Source organism: Mercurialis annua, linkage group LG5 (assembly GCF_937616625.2).
Source record: "Mercurialis annua linkage group LG5, ddMerAnnu1.2, whole genome shotgun sequence".
Lineage (NCBI taxonomy): Eukaryota > Viridiplantae > Streptophyta > Magnoliopsida > Malpighiales > Euphorbiaceae > Mercurialis > Mercurialis annua.
In genome coordinates this window covers 49,513,789-49,541,781 of record NC_065574.1, presented here as the reverse complement: position 1 = coordinate 49,541,781, position 27,993 = coordinate 49,513,789, and the positions used below count along the sequence as shown (strand labels likewise).

Here is a 27,993-nt window from a genome sequence, read left to right as displayed (position 1 = left end):
CGAGGTAATTCTAGTGACCCAGGGAGTTTAATATCCATTTAAATCATTACAAAAAAACCTAAAAAATTACACAAATCTAAAAACGAGTCGAGAAATCCATAGTGCAAACGGAAGAGACGAACGGACTAGCGCAAATGGAAAAGACGAACGGAAAAACGACCGGAAACGACGAGAAATCAATCAGAAGTAGACGAACGGAAGCGCGACCGGAAAGACGAACAGAAAAGTAATCGGAGGAGATAAACTGAAAATTAAATGAAAAAGAAGAAGAAAAGAAGAAGAAGAAAAGAAGAGAGAAGAAGAGAGAAAAAAGAGAGAGAAAAAAAAAGTGGCTATGTAAAAGTTTAACCTAAAATGAGATAAGACTTATTTATATAGTGGGTATTTTTGATAAATAAGTTAGCTTATTAGTTAACGTAGGATAAGAGGAAAAAATGGGTTAAAATGGTGTAAATACTTTATTCAAAATAGGTATTTGGAAAATAATTCCTATTTTTTACTGCTAATTGTAAAGGCTTAATTATCTAAAAATAGTATGTATTTTTTAATTTTTTTGACTATATTTTAAATTTTTTATCGTTAATTGTATTCAGTTTTCAATTCCAATTATATTCATTTTTAAAAAATATTTAGACTTTTTTCAACCAGAAAAATATTCAAATATATTCTTCATATTTGGCGCTTAAACTAGACAAACCTTTAATATTTTAAAAGGTACAAAAAACTATAATCATTTTAAATCTTACAGTTCAAATTTCTTTTTTGAATAATTTTTTTAAAAAGATTAAATTTAAATATAATATTCAAGTAATGACTAATTATAAATTTTAATTTAAATTTTTTCAAAATAGAGTTTTAAAAAGTGACTATAAATAAATAAAACAAAGTGAACTAATATTTCTTATTTTTTCAAAATCGAAGGACATATTTGAATTTATTTATTCATTAAGAACCTATTTAGACTATGTGTTAAACATGAATGACATATTTGAACCTCAACGAGTGGAAAAAATCCAATTTAAATAAATGGGTACAAAAATGGAAATTGAAAATTGGGATAAAATTGACGATTTTTAAGAGTTTGGGATATAATCGAAGAAAGTTGAAAAACTAAGATATTTTTGAGTGATTAGGCAATTGTAAATAGGAATAACATTATCGAATGAATTTTCTAGTTGAGTCGCTACAAGATTGTTTCTTTAAGACGTTTAGCAGTTTTATCAAATCGTGTCATGACAGACTATCAATCGCGACGTTCCATGATAAAACAACCACAAAAATTGACATTTATTGCACTGCAGTGGATTGTTCTACTACATTTGAATACATGAAAGTTCTTACCTAGATCCGGTCTATGAAAAATTTATGGACCTATCCAATGAGGTGTTAGAGAAATAAGGAAAAGAGAAAATGATGAGAAGAGAGAGAAAATTGTATTTGATTTTCTAACACTTCATTAGATAGGTCCATGAAAAATTCATGAATCAGGTCTAGGTAAGAATATCCCCTGAATACAATTACTCGAAAAATTAGGAGAATAAAAACTACGTGAAAATTGTGATTAGGGTTTCTGATTTACAAATATATATATTGTAATGAAGACATAGATTATATATAAAAAAAATAAAAGTGATAATATTCACATTACACGGATCGTGTCAAAAGGAGAGTTTTATTGACTAAAACGTTATATTTAATTAGACATTTAAAAATAATAATTATAAATATAATAAATACCAAACCGAACCAACAATCTCAAATCTTTAATAACTAAAGATCGAGTTTGATCCTTAATAACATCTGATTTGATTAACTAAATACTCACATGAGAAAGTATGTCATAAAAACACCCTATGGATCTGATTAGTGATAGGGCTCAAACTGATGAATAAATAACTTTTTCTTCATATAAAGAGTATGAACTTGAACGTTGTTCAATGTTCAAAATCGGTAATTGAGATGTTACATTTGACACAATTCAATATTTTTAAATTTTAAATTAATTTCGATTTTATGTCTTGCTAAAATAATAATAATAGTAATAAAAATAAAAATAAAAATATCCATCCGGAGAGAGAGTATTGAATCGCCATGCACGTAAAGACACAACAACTGAAACCAAATCTATTGCATTTATTAATTCGTTCAAGTATAAAAATAGGCATCATCATGCCTACAAAAATACAAATTCACAGAGGAATAAATAACACCTAATAAGCTAAACGATATGACGAGACTTATCACCCACTAAAATTAATTAAAAAACTATCATAAATAAAATATTCATGCAAAAACCCTACGCCCACATCAGTCAGCCACCTTTCATTGGGATCAAAGCAGATTTTGCAATATCCTCTTTGTTTCTTTTAATTTTTTTTGCACGTTTTTTCATGCTCTTAAATTTTTTAACACAAAATTACAAAATACTAATGAATATTCATAAACTTTTCTGCACACGCCAAAATGTACCCGGCGTCCTTTAAGCCGTTCCCTACCTTTATTAATTTTTTTACCTTGAATTTAATTTATTAATATCTGTATATAATTATAATGAGACTGTTTGTGTTGTGTGTGGCAACGAATTTTCAGCTGCCAAATCTCAGAATTTTCAGATACTCATAAATACAAAGCTTGTTTTTTTGTTGGGATAAATTTGAGAAAAACGAAGATTATAAAAAAAAGAAAACTTTTTGCAGTTTTGAATGATTCCATATGTGCAGGAATTTCCATCATTCTCTTTCTCTGCCACATCCCATCATCCTCATAATTTCTACACAAAAGTAAGCCCAGATTTTCTTCCACTTTCTCATTATTTATTATTATTATTTTATTAAAAATTTGTATCTTCTCTTTTTCGAATTTATATATATAGCCATGCCCTAGTGTATTCTATTCTTTACTTAATTGGGTGTTCTAATAAAGTTTCATCTAGTATTGTTCTTTTCTCTAAATATTAGGGACTAGCTGTAATTTTATCCTATTATTTCCATCCTATAAGGACAGACTAATTTTTATTTTAAACATTTTGGATTATAGATAAATTTTTTATTTTAATTTAATTAATTAACTAAGTTGAAATTTTATTTTTGTATGTCAATAATTTCAGATATTTGTATTTTTAAGTTACAATTGATAATAAATTATTTAATAAAAATAATAATTATTCAGTTTATCTTTTCAACATATATTTTGGATGATACTATTACTATACACACATAGATACTACTAGTTTATTAATACTTTTCTATAATTGATTTCTTAATTTTAAAAATGATTAATGAAATGTTGAATCTTTCTAAATAAAATAAAATAAAGATAGAATGAAAAATTAATTAAAACAACTCTTTTTAACTAATTAAATTATACTTTTTAAATTCTATAAAGTATACTAAAAATAATTATTATAAGTTTTTTGAATTGATATGCATCCTTTGCCTTCTGTCGGCCATCCAACCTTCGTCTGAGAGGCGACTATGCATGAAGATAATTTAATGTCGATTGAGAGAAAGAAAAGACGGATGATGGTACGACTTTGGTCTAAGTACAAAACGTTGTGTCGGAGTGATGAAGCTGCAGGCAATGGTTAACGATGATAGAGATGATGGGCTAGTGGAGGTCTTTATTTTTAAGGTGTTTAAGATTTTTAAGATATTAAGATTTTACGATATTTTCAATATTTTGAGTATTTTAATTTTTGTTTAGATTTTGAAGATGTGGAGTGTGTATTTTTTAAGGCGTAATCTAGTCTAAACACATGTTTTAAGATTGTTTTTTTACTTCGTCGTTAAGTGTTTTTGTTTCTTTATTTGGTTTTTATATTTTTAAAAATATTTTTATAAATTTTTATATTAACAAAAGTATGAAAGTGTGAGAGATCAAGTAAAACTATTTTTAAAAGTATAGGTATTAAATAAAAAAATTAAAAGCGTTCATTAAACTGTTTTTGAAAATACAAAAATTAAGTAAAAGAAATAAAAATACTCTGAGGCAAAATAAAAAAGTAAATAGTACATGAATTTTAAAATTGTTAAGTGTTTTTCTAATTGACATATCAGTCGATTCTGACGGTGATAGATAAAATATATCAAAAGAATTTTACTAATTGAAAATCAAAAATTACAAAATTTGTGGATTGAAATGTAAACTAGAGAATTTCGTGGTAGAAAGCTCAAAAAAATCAGGGACTAATATTTTTTTAATTTAAATTTTGTTTTAAATTATCAAGGGAAGGGGATGAGGTGACATAGGATGAGACAAGAAGGTTTAATTATGGGTAACCCCAACCCAAATCAGTGAATGTAAGAATAAAATGACACGTAAAGTGGTTAGGGGTGTAAGATGAGCCAACCTATGGGCTAACCCATTGGTTGACACGTATACTTGATTACTGCAGCCTACGGCTGTGATTTGATAATCTTTTTGGCTTGACTATCTTTTAGTTTTGGGTGATGCCATTGGTCCGAACCATTTGGCTAAGTCAAACAATGGATGAGACAGCTGCATTGAATCAACTTCATTTGTAAGTACTTATAAAAAGAGTGTTTATCCCATGCAACCGTTGCGCCACGTCATTTTTACATCAAGCCAATGAGCATTTGCGATAGGGAATCTTTTAATTAATACTTATTTTTTTTATCATTCAATTTTCCACATGGCTAACGCACAATTGGTTTGTTGCACGAATGACATGGCGCAACGGTTGTGTGCAATAATTTTTCTTATAAAAATAAGTGTTTTAAAATCCTAACTAAATCCAGCTTTTCTTCTTTCTTAAAGAAATAAAAATAAATACTACTCCTCTGCTTATCTTTTTTGCATAGTATAATACAATTATTTTAGTTTTGAATTATTTGGTAATTCCTAAAATCAAAAAGCTTTGTTATTTTTGCCAATTTAGTAGTAGTTCTTTTTTTCGACAATTATTATAGCTAATTAGAGTAGAAGTAGAAGTGAAGTCAAATAGTATTTTCATCAATTTTATATCTGAAAGTGAAAATATCATATTACTTGAAGCTTTTTTCGGGAATGTCATAATTTATAATTTAATAGTTTTTATAAATATAATTTAGTACATCATTTTCAATTTGGTTAACGATTAGAAAAAGTTTTTGTTAATTCCGTTAACAATTTGATACTCACTTTTAAATGATTTGGTACCTCACTTTTAATTATCTTAACAATTTGATACCTCATTTAAAACGATCTGTTACCTCGTTTTTAATTCCGTTAAAGATTAGGTCTCCAAATTTAATAGAAAATTATAATTGTTCGTATAATTAAAAATGAGAAACTGAATCGTTGCTTTTCAAACAAAAGATATCAAACAGTGGGCTAATAATCACCCATGGCACCTCAACTTTGGGGGTGCGGGCGCTAAACCCCCCGAAGTAAAAAAACGGGCAGTAAACTCCCTGAACTTTGAGGCGGCGCTCACAAAACCCCCTAAGACCAAATATCGCCGTTTTTTTCGTTTTCTGTCGACGTGGCATCCAATTTCTCGTCCGGACACCAAATGGCGGCGCCTGTCCCCCCTGCATGCATGTCTGACACCTGCTGCTTGTGTAAGAATGCGTCAGTTGACTTTTTATTAAAAAAAAAAAAAAAAAAAAACTGAAAAGTAACCGCGGTAATTTATTTTTTTCTCTCTCCTACTTTTCCTTTTCCCCACTCGCTCCCCTCACTTCCGTTTCACTATTTTCGTTTCAAATATTTTCGCCACGCTTCGTCTTCTTTCCCTCACTGCCGCTTTTTCGTTTCTTCGCTGACACTGACCTAGGGTTAGTTCCTTTCCCATTTTTCTCTCAATCTTTCTCATTTTTCTCGCATTCTTCCCCACTCTTCCTCCATTGTTCAACATTGTCTTTCATTTACCGAAGTGTTTTTAAATTTTTGTCTTGTCTGTCTCTGTTAATTTTCAGAAAATGGGATCCAAAAAAACGACGAAATTGGGAAAAGAAGAAAGAGAAGGGAAGAAACGAAAAGGTATGATTTTTCTGGTCTCTGTTATTTTTTTTTATTATTTTGAATTTTGGGGTTGATTTTTTATGGGATGTTGTTTTTTGCGGGTATTTTGTTTCTAGTTTGTCATTTGATGTTGTTTCAGTTTGGGTTTTACTTGTTCAGTAATTGAAAATTGTTTGTTTGTTTTTAAATTTGTTGGTTTGCGCAGCTACTAGTGAAGAACGTTTTTTTGAGGTCTTTGAAATTATTCTTAACTACAATGGAGACTTTGAATGGTTTGGTTATTTTAATGAGGATGTGGCTGTCAGAAAATTTCATATTGAGGATATAGGATTAAATAGTCTAGATAAGTGGTTACTTGAATTGAAGGTTCAGGGATTGCTAATGTATTATTGGAGGCGGGCTGGCATGTATACTGAAGAATTAATTCCTATGGAAAACGATGACCATGTCATGGACATGGCACTGGCTGGGGCACAAGATGGTAGTGTTGATGTGTATGTTAGGAAGTTAAGCTGTGATGACGTGTGCAACCTAAGGCCTGTATTTGGACAAACATTATTTGAGTTGAAAGAACTTGAAGATGGGGATGATGCATTGGAGCTGCAGGCTGTTGCTGAGGCTGAACCAGTGCAGGTGCTGCAGATTGAAGGTCCCGGTGAACCAGTGGAGGTGCTGCAGATTGAAAGTCCTGGTGAACCAGTGGAGGTGCTGCAAAGTGAAGTTGTTGATGAACCTGAAGTTGTTGATGAACCCCTGGAGAAGCAGCAGTCTGGTGGTTCAGACTGAAGATTGACACACTTGAGTTACCTTGTTTGTGCAAAGTTATGCTTCAACAGTTGTAACCTTTTAGGTTAATATTTATTTTGCAATTAGTATTAATACTGAGAATTTATATTTTTGCACTGGTTGATTAAATGTTGGAGAAGTATTGTTTGTTTGCTTATGATATTCCCGTTTATTATTGTGAATTGGTCGTTATTGTTTGTTTGCTTATGATATTCCCGTTTATTATTTGTGTTTGTACGTGTTGGTTGGTTTGGTTTTTAGGAAGCTAAACTTAACGATCATACGTGGACCCTGGACTTTAGGACCGTGTTCAGTTGTGGACCTTAAACTTTATTTATTTGTTCAACCAAGGACCTTGATCGTGTATTATGTAATCAAGTAAAGACCCTAAAAATAATATGTTAAGAAACATACAATAATTAGTATATTACGATGTTAAAACACATACTGATCAAAAGTCTTACATATTAAACAAAGAGAAAAGGTTACTACAAAAAAACTAACTTATATATTCTCAGTTTTCTAAACAAAGTTACGACACAAAAACTTAATACATCATCAAGACCTAGAATTTGACTTCGGGCAGCATCCTTGTCATTAAATGTCATCCTCCAAACCAAGCTCCCATGATCGACATACACAAAGCTCCATCTTTACCAACCCGTCAGGAAAAAAATCACGACCACTGCTATCAATAAGTAACCCTGTCAACGAACGGTAGTAACTGTTGGTGTCTTGAAAATTCTTCGTAGAAGAATGAAACCTGTCAACGGAGGATTCAGTAAATTTTATTTCGATGTCATAAGGGCAGCGTCCGTTTGACATTGGTCCCAGACAAAAGACAGTTATAATATTCCCATAAGAAGACGTTGTGTTGTTCAGAACAAACACAGTGTCTGATGTGTCCTCTTGGAGAAGTAAGCCCCTATCATCCAAGTTCAGAGAAACACCAAATCTACGTCCAAAATGAAATGGTATAAAAGAATCTGCATGCATCTCTTTGCAGTGACCATAAATCATTTTGGACGACCCTTTGACGGTGCAGTCTGGAAGCGGGCATGAACACGGTACGAAGGAACAGTACTTCTCGTGTTTTGTCTTTCCGTCGTAACTGAAGCTTTCAGTGCATCCATAAATTTTGTTCTGGCAAAACACTGTAACAGCCTCCACGACCGCTTCCATCGCCCGATTTCTCATTGATCCTATGGGCAAAGTGCAAGAATGGCAATTTTTAACCTTCACAGAGCATGTGCTGCAAGTTGTGTGGCCATTCTCACACTGAAGAAAATAAAATGTTATATGATACACAATAAACTAACCAAAAAATTCAAAAAATGAAAACATATAAATGAAATGTAAAAAACCTGAATAATTGGAGGAATTAACGGTTCGCAGCAGATGGGGCAATCCATAACTTCAAGATTAAATGAACGAACTATATTATCAGACATAGCTTTGTTTTCTTTTAATATGAAGAATGATCTTTGTAAGAAGCAAGTCGGTTGTAATTAAGCATGATAACTTGTTTAAATAAGTTGGATACTTGTCTTTTCATATTCAACCTAACCATCGTGTTGTTTCCCAAGTCAGTGGATGTACTTAATGGGGGTAATCAAAGGGTATATACTTAATGACCAACGGATGGGTTTGTTGGGTTTCGTAAACATAATTAATGATGAGACAAGTCAGTAGTTATAATAATTACTGTAGTAAATTAATAATTACTGTACAAAATTAATGATAAGACAAGTCAAGTTTTTTTCATTAATAATACGCAACATTACATTAAACGAAACAACATTACATCTGTTAATAATTATTCAATTTTTCCTCATGCAATGCAAGCCTACACTGCATCCTGCAACTGCACAAGCAGCACAAAAACCAAACTTCATGATCCTGGTTGACCTCTCCAAGTCTGCATACTTGACCTCCATGTCCTTGATCTGGCCCTTCAGTATGTCTATCTCCATAAAAAGTAGACCGCTTTCCTCAAACAAGATTCCATTTTCATCGCGATACATCTCAATGGACTCCTTCAATCCCTGATTTTCGTCTATGTACATTTCATGGGACTCCTTCAATCCCTGGAACTCGTCCTTTTTAGCAGCAAGCAAACTTTTGGCCTCCTCCAGTTCAACAGTCATGACATGGAGGTCAAGTTTCAAGTTTCGGACCACCGACATTTGGTAAGGCATGTCATTCTCTAGCCAGGCAAAAAAATTACACTGATCCTGGCAAATTTAGGTCGAAAAAATAAAGGCTTCAGACATGCAACAATTTGAACAAAGAAATAAAGGCTAAGTACATGCAGTAAAGCACATCAATTACTTACAGTTGAACAAGTGTAAAATCTTCTAGTTGGGTTTCTATCCGTTGACGAAATTTGTAAACGACATGGGATGCCGCACTCGCAAACCACTGGTGGAGATACCCGTTCCATTTGCGGACGTGATAAAATACAGATCGGAATTTTGCAACCCTAGAAGTCTAAGTAGTAAGCGATGGGTGAGAGATGGAAACGAAGAACGAAATAAGAAAACCAGCTACTTATTGACTATTTATGTGGGGCGCTGTTAAAATTCAAAAGTAGGCCATGCTGATATCAATTAATAACTAAAGGGCCAATAGATGATCGTATATCTAAACATTAGGGTCCACGCGTGATGAAACGTATAATATACAGGTCCACGGTGGATAAGTTATATACTATGAGGGCCATGGATAACAATTTATCAAATCTCAGGGTCCATGATTGATTAGTGATATTTGTTTAGAATCTGCACTTGAATGGCAGTATTCCTATCTACTCACTGACATCATCATATATCACAAAACGGCAAATTAATAGACAGAAATATAATTTACATAAATAGACAAGAAATTCACAGATGTTCCTTGTATCTTTACATAAATAGACAAGAAATATAATCTACATAAATATAACCCACATGTTGAGGACAGATTCAGTTACAGTATCTGGGCACAAAATATAAGGTCCAAAATAAACATTATCTAGGCACAAAATAAATCTAGCCCTGCCTAGGTCTTTTCCTCAGATGTTCCTTGTATCTTTCAGACGCTTCTGTACTACTCTTCTTCTTGCGCTGTCTTTTGGGTGGAGCACCATCATCAACTGCACTCGTTTGGCTGTCAAGATTACAAGCAGCTTCTGTTTCAGATGGCAATGTCTGGTGTGCTGGGGACGCATGCGGCACTTCAGTAGTAGCCTACAACAAAAACACAATTAGAAGGGAGATTGTACTTACACAGGCAACCGAAATTTCAGAAAGTTACTTACTTGACTCTCTGCCATTGGTCCTTCACCTTCATTTACAGATGGCTGCTGTTCACCTCCACCCGAAGCTTGACCTCTTTCCTTTAAATGTTTCCTGATATTGTGCCCAAACTGTCCACATTCGCTACACTTAATTCGCAGACGCCCCTTTCGTGATAACTTGGCCCTCGTCGCTTGTGCGTCGCTTGCTTTCTCGGCAGCCTGCTTTTCAAGCTCCTCAGCCTCCAGTCGCCTTACCGTTGCCTTTCTCCCTCTCTTCTTTTGTTGCACTGGTGAGGGTGGGAGTATGATATTGAAGGGGTTTGGGTCTGTTTCCCACATATCAGCCCCATTCATGGGATTGATAACAAAGCTATAAACTCGCTCGTACACCGTTTTGCTATAACAGTCATCAATGTACCGCCGTGGGTGTTCATTGTTCTCATGAATAGCAGCACAGGCATGGACGCATGGAATCCCAGTCAGGTCCCATCTTCTACAGGTGCAAGTTCTTTCAGGCAAATTCACCACAAACTGCCCCCCGGGACCACTAACTTGAACTTGTGGGCCGCCGGTAGGGGTTGCGGTGTACTTCCATCCCTCATCGATGATCTTGTCAAGCTTCTTTAAAATTTTAGGGCACACATCAGTCTGAAATTTACTCCCCAAAAGTTGCTTGTCATATATCCGCTTCATGAGCTGGGTTCTGATCATTTCGAACATGGTCAAAATTGGTTTCACTCTGGCAGCCAGGATGTACTTGTTGAACGCCTCGGCCAGATTGTTGAGGAGAATGTCACACTTCACTTCTGTACCAAAATAGTACCTAGACCAATGCTCTCTTGGTCTAGCACTAATCCACGCGTATGCCTCTGCATGGCTGTCTTCCAAAACCTTCATTGCCGCAACAAATTTGGATTTGTAAGAAGCTATCCCAATGTTCCATATCAGAGGCTTCAAGTGTTGATGGTGAAATGTGGACCTATAATTTGACCATAGATGCCTCCAGCAGAACCTATGCTCAGAATAGGGAAACAGCTCCTTCACGGCGTTGACCAACCCCTGCATGTGAACCATCATAACAGAATGATCAACTATGGACCCTGGATTACAAATTTCAAATCAGCAGTGGACACTAAACATTTTAAACTCATTCAGTGTGGACCTTTAACTATGAATATGTCATCTACAAATATCCCTAGAGTTTATCCTAACATCAACTGCACATTATACACCAAAGAGAGCAAGAAACAAAACAAGCTTCTGGATTAAAGAAATTACCTTCTGTTTATCAGACATAAAAACTGTGTTGTTGCCCAAGTGCAGATCCGCCTTCAGCAGCTCCATAAACCACATCCAAGAATCTGTGTTCTCCACCTTCACCCACGCCATTGCAAGGGGGTACATGCAATCATTCGTCGTCATCATCCCATATATCGTAGTCGGGGTCAACTATGTAATCATCAATATGCTCTTCATCCCCATGCCCTCCCTCCTCTTCCACATTCTGCTCTGCATCCCCATGCCCCACCTCCTCTTCCTCATTCTGCTCTGCATCCCCATGCCCCACCTCCTCTTCCACATTCTGCTCTGCATCCACATGCCCCCCTTCCTCTTGCACATTCTGTTCTTCATTTACAACTCCCTCAGGAACATCCTTCTCTCTTTCACTGGGCATGTCGAATAGCACCCGAAGCTCAGCTGAAAGGCCATCTAACAACTCATCGAAGTTCCCCCATTTTTGCCACTGGTCCTCAACCTGACTTGGCCTCTCAGGTTCCCATTGCAGATCAGCAGCAGGGCCCCTCTGATTAGCTTCTTGATTGACCTCGCCAAGGTCCCCTTCGTTCCACATCCCATCACTAGCAGGTAACCCATCATAAAGCCCCTCACTAACCTCATCTATTCCCATCTGCCCATGCTCGTCGTCGTTTGACCCCTCCATTTGGCCCTCACTCACCCCATCTTTCTGCCCCTCGTTCAGCTCCTCATTTAGCCCCTCCTTTAGCCCCTCATTCAGATTTTGATTTTCTCCCTCATTTAGCCCCTCGTTCAGCCCCTCATTTTGCACCTCCTCAAACCTCTCAGCTAGATTTTGCCCCTCACTAGGCCCCGCCCTCATCAGATCTTCCATAGTTTTTTTCATCCACTGGCGAACCTCTGATTCACCAACGGCTGTGTACGGAGGGGGGGGTTCAGGTTCCCATTGGCCTTCAATCATTAGTGGTCCTTGACTTGCTGACCTTCTTCTCAACCATGGCCCCTGGCTCCCTTGCGTTTTCACCCCTGGCCCCTGACTTTGCACCATTCTGATGGCACCTGGCGCCTTTTTTCTGAAGCCACGATCCCCATGCTTCTCCCAATTTTCCTGACTCAACACGAGGCCCAGACTAGGATAACTGAAACTGTCCTTCGGTTCTTCAATTTCCTCTAAGACAACTGCTGATGGAGGGGGAGGACTAGGACTTCTCTTAGGCTGTAATTTCCTAACATCCCCAACGGAGTACTCCCTAACGTACACCTCAACACTCCCCGCCTTTGACCCAGCCCTAGCCATTTCCATAAAATCATCCTCATGGCTGATTGGTTTTATCCCAACGTTATATTCTACGGCTGTCTCTTTCCAATGGTAGTCAACAAGCTTCTTGGGTAACAGTTTTGCCACCCATTTATCAAACTTACCCATTGTAATGACATCAAGGTTATATACCCTACTCTTCACTTCCCCGTTATGATATCCCCACTCCCCAAGTTCCCCACCAATGTGTAAGTTGATGGTAAAACAATTTAATTCTGCAGGGGAAACTGAAAAACAGAAAAAAAAAAAGCAACACTAAATTCAACCAACAAACCAACCAACCATCATTAAGTACACAAACAATAATACTTAATTGTCTAAAACAGCAGTTCCAACACATAAAGACATATTAAAAACTCAACTATCACAATCACCAAGCATAGCAACCATATTCTATTATTGAAAAAGCATATACAGCCAAAAAGAAATGGTCCCAAACCAATCAACCAATTTATCTCTAAAAAAAACAATTTGACATGTTTAGTAATTAAGTGGTCCTACAAATTTATCAACTTTTACAGTCATCAACCCCCGCCAATTTCTTAGGAAAAATGTCCTATAAAATAGACTACAAGCATACCTTCAACAACATCATCGCTGCTGGAACTATCCATCAAGCCATACCCAGCAGTTCCAGGAGGCCCGCTTCTGTAATCACTCTTTTCTTTTCGTTTTCGTCTACTGAATCCTTTTCTCTTCATTTTTGCAGCCACACAAACTAAAAACCTGCCAACATGATAGTGGAGTTAACATTTCTAACCAACCCACAAAAAATCAAATAACGAGTAACTTTAAATTTCTAACCTTTAATCACTTTCTTGTTCTTTGTTGCAGAAGTAATGTTCTCTTTTAATCACTCTCTTTTAGTTAGGTTTTTCGGTAAATGAAAGACAATGTTGAACAATGGAGGAAGAATGGGGAAGAATGCGAGGAAAATGAGAAAGATTGAACGAAAAATGGGAAAGGAGCAAACCCTAGGTCAGTGTCAGCGAAGAAACGAAAAAACGAGGGGAAGAAGACGAAGCGTGGCGAAAATATTTGAAACGAAAATAGTGAAACGGAAGTGAGGGGAGCGAGTGGGGAAAAGGAAAAGTAGGAGAGAGAAAAAAATAAATTACCGCGGTTACTTTTCAGTTTTTTTTTTTTTTTTTTAATAAAAAGTCAACTGACGCATTCTTACACAAGCAGCAGGTGTCAGACATGCATGCAGGGGGGACAGGTGCCGCCATTTGGTGTCCGGACGAGAAATTGGATGCCACGTCGACAGAAAACGAAAAAAACGGCGATATTTAGTCTTAGGGGGTTTTGTGAGCGCCGCCTCAAAGTTCAGGGAGTTTACTGCCCGTTTTTTTACTTCAGGGGGTTTAGCGCCCGCACCCCCAAAGTTGAGGTGCCATGGGTGATTATTAGCCCAAACAGTGAATTATGACATATATGAAAAGCTTTACAATACTCTGCTTAAGTGATGAAAACAAGAAAACTTATCTCTTTAAAAACTTTTCACGTTAAACTCTTATTTTATGATAGATGATAGTCATTCCCGACTTTTTAATCAAAAATACTCTTATATTTTTATCATTTGTATATTTTCTTCAACTAAAAATCTTTTATAGAGTTTTTATTTATTCATTATGTTCTTTAATAATGATTACAGAATTATATTTTGTTGCATTGATATTTTTGTTCGTTCGATCAAATTTTTATTGCTCGGACGATTAGATATACTAATTCTTGATGAATTCAATTATTATAAAATTTCGTTGGCTTATTCAAATGTCCTATAATAGATCAAGTTTATTTATATGTTATTATATGTTATATTAATTAAAAAATCATATATTTTTTATAGTCTATTTTTTTATTAAATTTAAATAATTAAGTGTGAATTTTATTTTCATAAAAAAATAGAAGTAAACTAAAAATAAATAGAGAAAGGGAAAGAAATACACTATTAACAAATAAATAGAAATAATGAAACCAATGCATTTTGAATAATCTAATAAATAGGAGTTTAAACAAATATAATTAGCTTTCACCATCAAATATATTCTTTTCTTTACAGTCATTTTAAGTAAATTAATAGTAGAAAAATAGCAACAGCGTTTCTAATAACACTCTTCATTATAAAGAGGATAATTTTTAAAATAAAAGTATTTTTAATATAAAGAGTCATGAGAAATTCTTATCTAAATCCAGTATATGAAAAATTCATAAACCCATCCAATGAGGTATTAGAGAAATAAAAATAAAAATAAATTGTGTTTTATTTTTTAACATCTCATTGGATAGGTGCATGGAAAATTCACGGACCAGCTTTAGGTAAGAATTTCCCAAAAGTCATATGTTTAGATTTACTCCAATAAACTCTTAATATTTACTCTTTGTTTTATTTTTATTTTTATAAAAAATATTAACAAATAAAACATATTAATAATATTTATTTATTTAGTTAGTTTTTAAATTTAAAAATTCAAAATAATACATTTCAAATAAAAAATAACCAATTTATTTTAAAGAGCCCATTGAAAATGCTCTAATAATATTATTTTTTGAATATTTTGCATTTGTCTTAAACGACAAAAATACGAAGGCGAAATGTAATACTATATTTATCAAAATATAAATTATTACAAATAACATTACTGAAAATTTTAATTTAGAAAATAGATAGCAAATAAATTAAATATATTTACCAAAAACAAATTTGACGATATATAAGCATAATCAGTCCAAAATATCTTTATCTGTACACCGCTTTTATTTCAATTTATCCAACCAAAAGTAATTTATATAGGAAGAAAAATAGTTATTAAAAAATTCTTAACATTTAAATAAAACTTATAATCTTTATATTTTTTAAACATTATACACTATCTTTCAACTTTAATTTTTTTCCAACATTATGCAATTTAATCATTTTAATTGTGATTAAATGTCATTGTATATATTTAGCCTTTAACTAAATTGAATAAAATTAATCATAAAATTTATTAAGAATCGTGCATTTTTTATCAATTAATTTAAAAACAAAATAGTATTTGAAATTCAAATTAAAATTTATTGAATTTAGTTCAGTTGACATTTAAATTAAATTAATATTTTTATTATTATTATGAACGCCTATAACATGAGAGAATGAGGCTGCAAAATGCCACCCTATCGTCCAATCACATCAAATAAGAAAAAACGACTCCATGGAGTCGTATCACATCAGATCACACCCTTTTTATCCCAAAGTAAACGCAGCTTATCTATAAAAAGTGGCTCAAGGATCCTCTGTCAGAACACGCGCATGACGTGAGAGTGGGGAAGATACTTTCATTTGGAGCTGATCAGTGAGAGTTTGGGTGAAAAAGGAGGAGAATGAAGTAAATGCGCGTGAGAAGAAGGAAGCGCGTATCCCAACAGAGTAGAGGTGTAGAGTAGGAGAAGTAGAGAGTAATGATAATTGTGTTTGGGGACTGCTTAAAAAAAAATAAAAAAATTGGATATTCTGTTTTGACCCTACACCTACTGCTATTTTAGTAAATGCCCTTTTGTCTTCTACATTGCCATACAATTTTACTTTTTTTTTTTTACTTTTTTTTAAAAAAATTTAAAATAACTAATTAAAGTATTATACTATTATGAAACTTTAGGGTGTATTCAACTCTGTTTTTATAATGATTATGCTTTTTTTCATTTGATTTTCTGTTAATTATTTTAATACAAATATATTCAAATTTAGCAATTTATTAGTTTTAAAAAAAGATATTATCTATATACATCATATTATAATTTAAAAAAAATTTAAAACTAGTAAATATGTATTTAAAATGATAAATAAAGCTAGTCAATTTTAATGTATTTACCTTAAATAAGATCATTCTCTTATTATTTAGAGATATTACGAATAAATTAGCGACGATAAAAAAAATAATAATAATACGAAGATAGAAAGAAATAACACAAGGTGTGGCGAAAAATAAAATGAAAACATAAGATGGAAAAAATGATTAAAAGAGATAAAATTTAAAATAATTGATAATTGGTGGTCCGAGAAATAATAAGTTTGCCTTCCCTTTAATAGAGTGCATAATCAGTATTCTAAAATTGAACCAAACTAATTCAACTGATTAAATAATTATCTATAAAAAATAAATTGTAAATATAATTTATGGTATAAACGGTTTAACTATCGAATATTGGTTTCGTCTGGATCAACCAGTTCAAACCGATATAATCCTTTGAATCTATTTTTTATTAAAAGTTAAATCAGATATATAGCTGGTTTTAGATTTAGTACGCCGGTCCGATTTGATTTTTGAAGTACTGGTGCATTCAAATTAAGGTTATTATTTCCCTATGCTAGCTAGTTTCTAGTAATGAATATTTACTTATCAGATATAAAAATAAACTTTATTATCTATTTAGCTTAGTTTTAAATATGCCTTTAATATTTCTTTAATACAGTAAAATTAATATGCTTAATCTCCAAACAAATATACAAGCTACAATCAGAACAAATTAGGGTTTCAATTCAAAATCAAACCATCGTTTTCTCATTAAATTTTATTCATGATATACTATAGTAATAATGCAAATAGTAAAAATGAGACAAATTAAGGGAGACATAGTACATGTATACGACATATAATAAAAGCCATATCATTATTGTTATTATTATTATTATTTTACCTTAATTATCATCATTGCTAGTATTATTTTTATTTTATTATTAATAATACTATTGCTGCTAGTATAATCATACAGCTTGATGCTGGATATGATTTGAATTTTCTGTGGTTGAGTGCATAAATTAATTATATATTTCAGATTAGATTAAATTTCTCCTTCTACAATTTGTATATATGATAATAAGGTTAATCTCCAGCTGACAACTTCAATTTCAAAACGATCATTTAGATAACAATGGTTTTTAAATTGATCATAACTATGTTAATCTTTGGTAATTCTCAGATTCAAAGAACAGTTCCATGTATAGCCTGTTCTTTGTTATTCAACAATTAATTAAATATATTTTAAATTTCAGAACCCTAGTTCTGAGATTAATTAGGTCAAGCCCATCTATTCTTGAATATTAGCCGATTTCTTAAGCCAACAAAATTTATAAATCTTGTCTGTTAAGTCATTTTTAACACTTACGAATTTGGTGACAGTTCTATATAAGAAATATATTCCTAATAATAGATACAATATTTTTATTTGAAGGTTTCAAGTTTAGATTTTACTTATTAGAGAATATAATAGCGCCACAAAAGATTTTAATTAGAATTATTCATGCATCCATCTGAAAAGCAAAAATTGACATGTAAATAATTATGAATTTCTCATCGAATTGTAATTTAAAAGAAGGATAATCTAACTTGGGCGCATTGATCTAAGTTCGAGCCATTACATTTCCCTTTCTATTAAACAAATTAAAATATTTGTGAATTTACGTGTAATTTTATCTACATTTATACATTTTAAGCAGCATAATTTGAAATAACTAATGGTTTAAACTTAATGATCCATAATTTATTATTGTTGGCCTAATTTATAATTGGAGACTATGAGTGTTTACAAAGATACATATGAAAATCGTGGAGAAAAATGAGAAAGTAGAAAAAAAAACCGACAATTCTAAAAAGAATATAGCACGTGTGGACAGTGCACCATTAAATAAAAAAATAATTCCATTAAAAGTATCAAATTATTATTCTTGATTGAGTTACCATTTAAATATTTTATTTTCTCCAGCTAAACATTCTAGTACTCCTCAAGTCAAAGTTTAGATATATAAACTTTAATTATAAATTTTAACATAATTTATAAATTACATATAAACTTTAAAATTTAACAAGACCGTTTACTGGTTTTTATTTTATAAAATGATAGCACTCGTTTATCTTATGATGAAAAATATTTTTTGGGGCACAAAATTATAATTTAATTAAAAATTGTATAATAACACATCTTCATTACATACAAAAAAATAATTATATTCAGATTTTTTAATAATGTGGAGAGCGCATGTTACGTTGGATTTTTTTTTCAAATCAAGGCAATAGTCTGTTTTTGCAAAATTAAACCGAACCGAACCGATATGCAATAGTATTTAATTTTTAATTGAACCAACCTGTTTTAGTTCTTAAAACCATGAGAATAAGATTGAGAATTGGAATTTGAACATAAGCTGTATTACCTAAAATAGTTGAAAAGTTTGTATTTCAAGAGTCGGCACCGTCTAATGAAATGAGCTTTCTTAGGCTACACATCTAAGAAAATATACATCATTCTAAACATATTAAAAACCATTTAATAAAATTTAAAACGTGATTGATTTGATTTTGATGTTAATTTCTGAAGAATTCCAATTCCAAATCTCCATATTCTTTTCATTTTTTTTACGTATTCTTCTTTCTCACCATCTCCACCGTTGATGGTTCATGGGATACGTGCCGCTTTTCATAATTTTGCAAAATGAACGGTGTGGATAATGGGAATTTTTGAGTTGTTTTCTTTTTTCTGGCTTTATGACATTTTTTTTTAAAGTCAGAATAGTTGACTTTTTAAAGCCCGAATGTATGACGGACAGTGTTGAATCTGTTGATTAAATTTGATCCTCAATTATGGATAATTCTATTACTATAACGAATAAATGAATTAATATTACTCCATATAATTATATAATTTTACATCAAAATTCAATATATACATATACATAATTTAAGTTGGTAAGGCGTAGATGAGTTGGTAAGGCACTCTTCTAGCTTAAGTGAGGTCGCGAGTTCGAACCGTACTCATGTATGCAGCCGTTTAAAACTTGGGGTCAGAGCTTTGCCTCCTGCAAGGTACCTACCCGGCTCGAGTGTGGATAAGTTTGAATGTGGAAGGCTTAAAGGTGCCGTCTCATAGTTGGGACCCGTTCAGGACATCTCATGTACCCTGTACCAAAAAAAAAGAATATAGAGTAAAACTAAGAAAAAATGAACTCTCATTTTTTTTCTAAAATTAATCACTGATTATTTTTTAAAATTTTAAATCTATATCATTAATTGTTATTTTATTTGTCGACGTCAATTATTTTTCACTCTCCTAGCATAGATAGCATTATCTTTTAATAATTAGAATAAAATGATATTCTTTTATAAAGTAATGAAATTTTATTTAATCACAAGTATTTCCAAAATCACATCATTAAGTCGACTTAATAAATTACTTAATTAGCTTTTGTTAGATTTGAAACAATTACGGGATTCAATGTTTTTGATAGATATGAAATCATCATTCACAATTAGTTTAAATATTAAACTTGAGAGGTTACTAAATTATGCGAAAATTTTAAAATGGATACTGAATATTTTTTTTATTACAAATAAGTATTAAATTTAACAAAACGTTGCAAAAGAAGGATTTTCAATTATTTTTCGTTCAATCACTGGAGAACATGTGGTTGCAAGTCATTCTTTTATAATATTTTGCTCAATTTAATATTCATTTTGTAATAATAAATTATTTAATATTCATTTTATAGTTTTTATATTATTCACGTACTATCCTCCCAAGTTTAATACCACAATTATTTTTATACTATAGTATATATCTGGAGATCAAACTATAAAAATTCACTTGTAAATGAAATTGGACATTAAATAATGGGACTGTTCACCAATTTAGAGTCCCGTCTTGTCTATTCCATGAAATAGTTTAGGTTGGACGACTAGAATTGTCCTTTTGGTATTTATATTGACCTAGTTGGCACTATAATTTGTTTTTGCTACTTATGTCTATTTTTTAATTAATTCAAACTCTTACCTCATTTTAGAAATCGACGAAATATTTGTATTTGTAGCAAACATACCAACATTCACTTATCAAATACAATTCAAATGATGTTGTTATTGTTATCGATATGAATTTCAAGCTTATGAAAATTAAAATTTGATTGATAAACAAATTATAATAGAAAGTAATACATTTAATTTAAACTAAAAAATCCTGAAAAGATATTTGTTATCGGTGCAAAGTTTGAAGATAAATTATTACATGCAACCGTTACGCCATATCATTCGTGCAATAAACCAATAGTGCGTTAGCTATGTAGAAAAATTAATAATAAAAAAATTAAGTAATAACTAAAAGATTTTCCATCGCAATTGCTCCTTTTTTTATTATTAATTTTTCTATTATTAATTTTTCTGCTAGGTCGTGGGTTCGATTTAATTGTGTTAATATTAATAAAAAAACTGTTATTAACTTTCTTTATTATTAATTTTTCTGCTAGGTCGTGTGCTCATCATTATACAAAATATATTTTGTAATATAAAAAAAAATTAATTGTTCTAAATTTTTTATAAAGTTGATCATCTTCGATAAAATATAACACTGATATTTAATCTTTATAATGCGTGACATCAATTTTAAATTTGTATACTTCAGAATACTGATCATTAGAATATTGATGATATAGATGTTTGAATAGATGGTTCGTACTTAAAATTATCAATATTAAATTTTTATATTAATTATTTAAAAATATTTAAATCTTTAAAAAATGAAATTTATTTATAGAGAAAATTTATAATTAAGTAAGAAAAATTCAAATAAAAAACATATTTGCAAGAAAATTAGGGAGTAAAATGAAACAAAAAAAAAAGGAATGCCTCCTAGATAGAGTACAGCCAAATGGAATTTTGGTAAAGAAAATAAAAAATAAAAATAGACAGAATTTGGATTTGATGGGCATTTTGTGATGATGACGAAGTTGGCGTATTATAAGATTTGATGTAAGAAATAAAGAACAAAGGTCAAACTTCAAACTTCAAACCAAACCACTTGGCTTGCCTCATTTTTATAGGTGTAATGATTTTAGACGAAGCATAGATCAGAAGCTCGTGAATTTTATTTTCATAATTTTTAGTACTTAATTGTCTCTCTCTAAAACTAAAAAAAGCAACAGCAAACACAGTTGTTAATCAGAGGATTATCAGTATTCTAGTCCTTCCTTAAAGGAATTTACAGCCTTTCTCGTGATCTTCTCTCTTTCTATTCTCTATTTATCCCATTCTTCTGCACTTTTTTTTTTGTTTTTTTCCACCTTTTAAATTATTTAAAAACCTCTTCATTTTCTCTTTTCATGGTGTAAAAAAAGTACCCAGATTGCTAAAACTTGTTTTGAGAGGCAAAGTTTGAGTCTTTAGAGGAACCCAGTTGGAAATTCTGTAGGGTTTTTGAGAATTATGGGTAGCTGTGGAAGAGGTGGGACTGTGAGACAATATATAAGATCAAAAGTTCCTCGTTTGAGATGGACTCCTGAGCTTCACCATTGCTTTGTTTATGCTATTCAGAGACTCGGTGGTCAAGATAGTAAGCTTCATTATTATTCATTTTCCTTAGTTTTAATCTCTTTTTAATGTTGTTTTATGGTGTTAAAATGAGTTTTTTTTATGTTAAATTCTTTGCAGAAGCTACTCCTAAACTTGTTCTTCAGTTAATGGATGTCAAAGGTCTCACCATTTCTCATGTCAAGAGCCATCTTCAGATGTACAGAAGCATGAGGGGTGATCTGAGTAAACAAGGTGAGTGAATCTTCAAAGATTTTGTTTTTTTTTTGATGAAGAATTTAATTAAAGTTCATAAATTTTGATCAGGCTCTTTATCATCAATCACTATCTGTGAATATAAATATGCATTAATTACAAACTTAGCAATATACTTTCCCCTAATGGTTCACATCCACAGTTTCACAGTTTAAAACATATGATTTGAAAACAATATACAACCCTCACTTCATTTATTATCTACTCAAAGATTGTTCATTTTTTTTATGCCAAAAGAGTTGAGAACAGAATGAATTTGTTTCCTTTTCAGATCTTCTAATATTAGCATTTCTCATGAAACCCATAACCTTCTTCTTCTTCATCATCTTTAATGCCATTTGACCCTGCAATTGCATTTACTCCATTATTTTTAATAGTACTACCCTACTAAATGTTTGTCAAACTTGCATTTTTATAGGCTTATTTTATTGAATTTGGTGTCTCTTTTTAATATATGGCAGATAATAAGAGGTGTAGCCATGAAAGAAGACAATCTTTTGATGAGCTTGATGTTTGTATGGATGAAGTAAAACAAATGGAAGAATCTGATTCTCATTTGATTTACAGTACTTTTCCCTCTAAAAGGTACTATTTAGCTTCTTTTTTCTCTACAAACAAACAAAACTAGATTTCTATCATCTTTTCCTTTCACCTCCACTTTTTCTTTTCATCTTTTTTCGAGCGCTCGTGGGAGGAATTGAACCCCCGATCGTCGCTCAAACGCTTATACCATTTGAGTTATAGCTCGTTGTTTTATTTCTAACGTTCTATATTTAGTTTTTAACTTTTTATTTTGTTTTTTAACCTGTAGGGCAAGAATGGAGAGCAGGAGTGCAATCTCTGATAAAAACCTGCAATGCAGCCAAGGAATAATATGTGAAGAAACAGTCACAAATCCGTACTTTTTTGATGATCATACAGGAATAAAAGAAGATCATGGTGGTGGTTTCAGATGGGAACAGGCTCATTTTAAACCCCAATCAACGGTCTTCTCTCTGCCACATGAGCCATCCAAATCCACCAACTCATGCAAATATGCAGTTCAAGAATCTGATTTTCTTGAGGTACACTATACAAAAAACCCTAATATTCATTATTATTCTCTGTCTCTCTATGAGCCTGCATGTTGGTGAGGTTGAGTGTAATGTTGGGTTTGGTTCAAAGCTGGTTTGTTTGCAGTTTCCGGTTAATAATGGTTGAAACCAGTGGGTATGTGTGGAATATCCATTTCTTTTTTTAGGTCAACCTGTGTCACTTCTTTGGTGTTGTGAAAGTGTTTTCATGATTTTACAGCTTTAGATTAGGTAAACTGTTCTGTCGTCTATTCTTTTACTGCACGGACTTGTTAGAACATGGTAATTTTTCTTTTTTCAAATGAGGTGTTTTTTCATTACTTTTTTATCTCCTTTTAGAAAGGTTTTTACTCATTGGTCACATGGTTAAAAAAATTTATATTTGTAGGTTACTTACCATGCCTACATTTTAAAAGTGGTGTTTAAACTAAGTTACTTCAAGTCATTTGCTTTTAGTCATTTCCAATTGTCTTTGAAGATTCTTGTATATTTTTGTATAGTATTTTATTGTAAAAAAATTTAGGATTAAAGGTATTTTCGGTCAGTAAACTATAAGTTCTTTTATAGAATATGTATCATCGTTTTATTTGTTATATTTTGGTTACCAATTTTTTTTTATTTTTACATCAGCATGAGGTTACTATAGCAATTCGGACCAAAAATTGACTTATGTGACAACGTACACGTTGGATAATCACACAAATTTATGTGGCCATATAAATAAATTTTTATCTGAATTGCTAGCTATAGTAACCTCATGCTAATGTTTAAATAAAAATTCCATATCAAAATATTAAAAATGAAACTATTTTAACCGTTTATAAAATATCTATAGTTCAATAACCGCAAAACCAAAATTAACATAAAAAATTATTATTGAAATTTGAGGAACAGTAAGTTTCTAAAATAAAATAAAAAAAGTAGTAATTTTAATCTAAAGTTAGAAGTGATAGTCATTTTCCCTTTATGTTATGCACATGTAGTTTCCCTGTTCCCATAAGCTGTTATAGGAAATGAGTGAATGTGTATAGGTAAAAATTCTTATATTCTGTGTGTGGTCCAATATAAATATGGGGACCTCTGATATAGGAAGACAGACAGAATTAAAATTCAAAATACTTATTGATTGCATAGGAGCATATGCAGAACCCTAAGAACCTGTAATTCTACTGTTGCTCCATTATGTTCAATTCAATTTATACTGGATTGCCCCATCCTTATTTTATTACCTATACATCTACTTACCCTGTGGTCACCTCTTTAAACCAATGTGTTTATCGACGTGAATAAATTTCGTATCCGATAATTAAGAGACAGTCAAGTTGTCGAGGTATGTATATGTAGCACGGTAACAGAAATGCGAAACCGAGAAAAGTTGAAGTAGTAAACGGTTAAAATAAAATCTTAATATTGACAAGTAAATATTATAAATATAGGACAGTTAGAAGCATATTTGGAGATGGAAATAAAATGCTGAAACGTAAAATATCTTGATTGCAGATTTCCAAGGTAGAGGAGAAAATTAGCAAACCACATTCTTCAAAAATGTGCAAACACGAAGCTACTAGAAGCGGAAGAGCGGAAGAAGAAGAAGAAGCGAATGGTTGCGAGTTATCGTTGTCTCTCTCGTTACCCCATCCGTCGTCACAAAGAAGTAATGCATCTTCGACGAGTGAGATCAGCGAGGCGTTCTCGTATTCGAGGTCTATATTCAAAGACTGCTCCGGTTCTTCGTCAAAGAAACGTAAAATTAACTTAGATTTATCTATTGCTCTTTGCGGAATCTAAAAAAGTCATTGTAAAGAAAATTCATTTGTTATCTTCAAGTTATTCTCTCTTTTTGTGCTGTAAGAATATTTCTTAGTTCATTTTTCCTATCTTAATTTAATTCCCTTTAATTGACTGAGTGTTTTTTCAATCAACCATAGAGCTTTTACAAGACTTTTTGGACAGTCATAAATATGTTGCATTGCATTAATGTCTGCTGTGGAAATTGAGCAAGTTAGGTTATCCTTGACTATTAGGCTAGTTTAGTTGAGAGTAATTCAAGAAATTAAATTAGAGTAGTCTTTTTATTAGAAATTCTTAGGTAAATTTACCACGGTTAGTTGAATTGAATCTGTCTATCAATGAGTTGAAACAATGTCTAATACTATAGGATTGAGATTCCTTCAAGTTCAAATGAACTTGAGAGGGTCATGTTCATGATTTACAGCGTTCATTATAAAATGAACGGTATAGATGAATTTGATTAAAAATGTATTTTTTTGATCTACACCGTTTATTTTGTCATGAATGGTGTAGATCATAAATATGACCCCCTCAAGTTCAATAAACTTGAGAGAATCTCAATCTATTACTATATGTTTAAGTTATATATTGTAATTTTCAAGCTCTAGTTCTTTTGAATTTTGTTTCTCAATTTTCTGCATTAAAAAAATGAGAGGAAAAGAATTTTGTTTGAACAAGTTGCTGAAATTTTCCTTGAGGTGTATGGCCAGTAGGGGTGACCAAAAATTTGGTTAAACCGATTTAATTTGGTTAATTTGATTATATATGTTTTATTATTTGATTTAAGGGTTCTAATTAATTTGGTTAGTCCAGTCGGTTTGATTTTGTTAATAAATATTTTTATTTTGACTACGATCAAGAGTTTTAAAATTTTGACTAACCGAAATAAATAAATTAATTGAATGTTTTTAAAACTAATTTTAATGATAATTTTATTTGTACCGGTTTGATTTAATTAACCGACTAATTCAATATTATAATTTTAAGATTTTGGCTAATTCGAATAATTCTATCGGTTCGATTAAAGAGATAAAATATTTTGATAAATTTGAATGTAGTTAAATTGATCGGGGTTTTTTTAACTAAATTTACTGTTTGCTCGCCACTAATAGTACTGAGGTATTTTGGAAATTTCCATTGATAAATACATAAAATAATTTATATAAAATTTTAATCTATAAAAATAGAAAAAAAATAGTATTTTAAGGTAAATAAAATTATGTTACTAATTCTTTATTAATAAAATTATGTAAAATTTAAAGTTACAAGGTGAATAATATTCAATTATATACTACTTTCTGTATTGTATGTCGGTTCTTGGTTTCCTTTTCCACATAAGTATTTTTTGGGTGGGGTCTAATTGGTATAGAGGTTTAGAAAACTCCTTTCATAATAAAAATTAATATACACATTATAATTATTTTTCGTGAAATAAAAATTTATTATTTTAAAAATAGATAAATAGATATCTTTAAAAATATAAATTTAAAATATCAGCAACAAATTTTAATATATATATTTTTTTGAAATGCAATTTCAATCTCTTGAAAATAAGGTTTAAAGGCATCTCCAACAATAACCCTTAAAATAGTGTGAATTTTATACTAAAATTACATTACTATAGTGTTTCATCTCCAACAATAACTTTTAGGTAGACTTAGTCCACCACGTCATCCGTGTACTAAACCTATCATATAATGACACGTCATTAAAATGATGGCAATCTTGTAAATTCGTTTATTACTTATTTACACTTTTGAATAGTAATATTACAAGATTGCCATCATTTTAATGACGTGTCATTATGTGATAGGTTTAATCCACGGATGACGTGATGGACTGAGTCTAGCTAAGAATTTCTCCTATTTTTCACTCTAAAAGAATATTCTCATCATATTTCTAAATAATAAAATTTTAAACATTTTACACTTACATCAACTATATTCAATACTTACAAAATATAATATATCATTAATTTTAATAATATATTTACTAAATATGTTTATGTATGTATTTTCAATTACGTTTGCTAATTTTAAAATATTAATTTAATAATAAAAAACATTAAATATACTATATTTATAAAGTATTGAATTAATTAATACAAAAAATTATTTATTGTTACATATTTAAATTTCCGATTAAATCGAACATTCTTAATTTTGGACTATATTGTAAAAAAAATTAACAAATATTTAATAATAAATTTATAATAAAATAGAAAATCAAAAGTAAAATAGAGTTACTCTATTTTCTTCTCCAATAGTACTCTATTTTAAGGTACACTATAATAGAGTGACTCTTTAAATAAAGTAAAAAAAATAAGGTACACAATAATACAGAGTGTTTATCCCATGCAACCGTTGCGCCACGTCATTTTTACATCAAGCCAATGAGCATTTGCGATAGGGAATCTTTTAACTATTACTTATTTTTTTTATCATTCAATTTTCCACATGGCTAACGCACAATTGGTTTGTTGCACGAATGACATGGCACAACAGTTGTGTGCAATAATTTTTCATAAAATATTATTGGAGAGAATTTTTGGAGATGGCCTAAGGACCAAACAAATCTAAAAGTTTAGAGAGAATATCAATTCTATCAAAATCTTCACATTTTAACAACCTATTTTGACTTATTTATTTCTGTCGCAGTCAAACTTTTTTCAATGTTTAGATTTATTTTGTTTCAATCAGCTACTATTGAAATGAAATAAATAAAAATAAACTACAACTGATAAAAAAAAAATGAATAGAATTAAAATTCTCCCTGAATATTTATTCATTAAAAAAAAAACCAAATAGCTCCTCACACGAACTGAGTTTTTTTTATCCTGACCTGAAACATAAGTTAAAACGATTTCTTTAAGAATAAACCGATTAACAGACCGTCCAAATGTTCATATGAAACAAGGCTTGTTTTTGAACTTCCTCATAA

The 27,993-nt window shown here is 31.3% G+C and overlaps 3 protein-coding genes across 3 annotated transcripts; 2 read left to right on the top strand and 1 right to left on the bottom strand.

Moving 5' to 3' along the window:
- Positions 1-5,593: 5,593 nt before the first annotated feature.
- On the top strand, positions 5,594-6,932 carry LOC126680568 (uncharacterized). Its single transcript, XM_056105995.1, has 2 exons — positions 5,594-5,982; positions 6,170-6,932. Exons 1-2 carry the CDS (start codon positions 5,922-5,924, stop codon positions 6,748-6,750), a joined length of 642 nt encoding a protein of 213 aa, XP_055961970.1. The 5' UTR covers positions 5,594-5,921; the 3' UTR covers positions 6,751-6,932.
- A 4,506-nt stretch (positions 6,933-11,438) lies between these two features.
- LOC126682000 (uncharacterized) lies at positions 11,439-13,751 on the bottom strand. The gene is made up of 3 exons (XM_050377555.1): positions 13,410-13,751; positions 13,186-13,331; positions 11,439-12,832 (listed from the first exon to the last, which is right to left on the bottom strand). Exons 2-3 carry the CDS (start codon positions 13,304-13,306, stop codon positions 11,439-11,441), a joined length of 1,515 nt encoding a protein of 504 aa, XP_050233512.1. The 5' UTR covers positions 13,307-13,331; positions 13,410-13,751.
- A 7,738-nt stretch (positions 13,752-21,489) lies between these two features.
- LOC126680713 (myb family transcription factor MOF1-like) lies at positions 21,490-25,164 on the top strand. Its single transcript, XM_050375889.2, has 5 exons — positions 21,490-21,956; positions 22,055-22,168; positions 22,651-22,774; positions 23,001-23,253; positions 24,763-25,164. Exons 1-5 carry the CDS (start codon positions 21,830-21,832, stop codon positions 25,048-25,050), a joined length of 906 nt encoding a protein of 301 aa, XP_050231846.1. The 5' UTR covers positions 21,490-21,829; the 3' UTR covers positions 25,051-25,164.
- The last annotated feature ends 2,829 nt before the right edge of the window (positions 25,165-27,993 follow it).

Excerpts from the sequence above, each read along its gene's own strand:
- LOC126680568 (XM_056105995.1), top strand. The coding sequence starts at position 5,922 with ATGGGATCCAAAAAAACGACGAAATTGGGAAAAGAAGAAAGAGAAGGG. Across the intron at positions 5,983-6,169 it reads AGAAGGGAAGAAACGAAAAG|CTACTAGTGAAGAACGTTTT; the intron begins GTATGATTTTTC and ends TGGTTTGCGCAG.
- LOC126682000 (XM_050377555.1), bottom strand. The coding sequence starts at position 13,306 with ATGAAGAGAAAAGGATTCAGTAGACGAAAACGAAAAGAAAAGAGTGAT. Across the intron at positions 12,833-13,185 it reads CAGCGATGATGTTGTTGAAG|TTTCCCCTGCAGAATTAAAT; the intron begins GTATGCTTGTAG and ends TCTGTTTTTCAG.
- LOC126680713 (XM_050375889.2), top strand. The coding sequence starts at position 21,830 with ATGGGTAGCTGTGGAAGAGGTGGGACTGTGAGACAATATATAAGATCA. Across the intron at positions 21,957-22,054 it reads GAGACTCGGTGGTCAAGATA|AAGCTACTCCTAAACTTGTT; the intron begins GTAAGCTTCATT and ends AATTCTTTGCAG. Across the intron at positions 22,775-23,000 it reads AGTACTTTTCCCTCTAAAAG|GGCAAGAATGGAGAGCAGGA; the intron begins GTACTATTTAGC and ends TTTAACCTGTAG.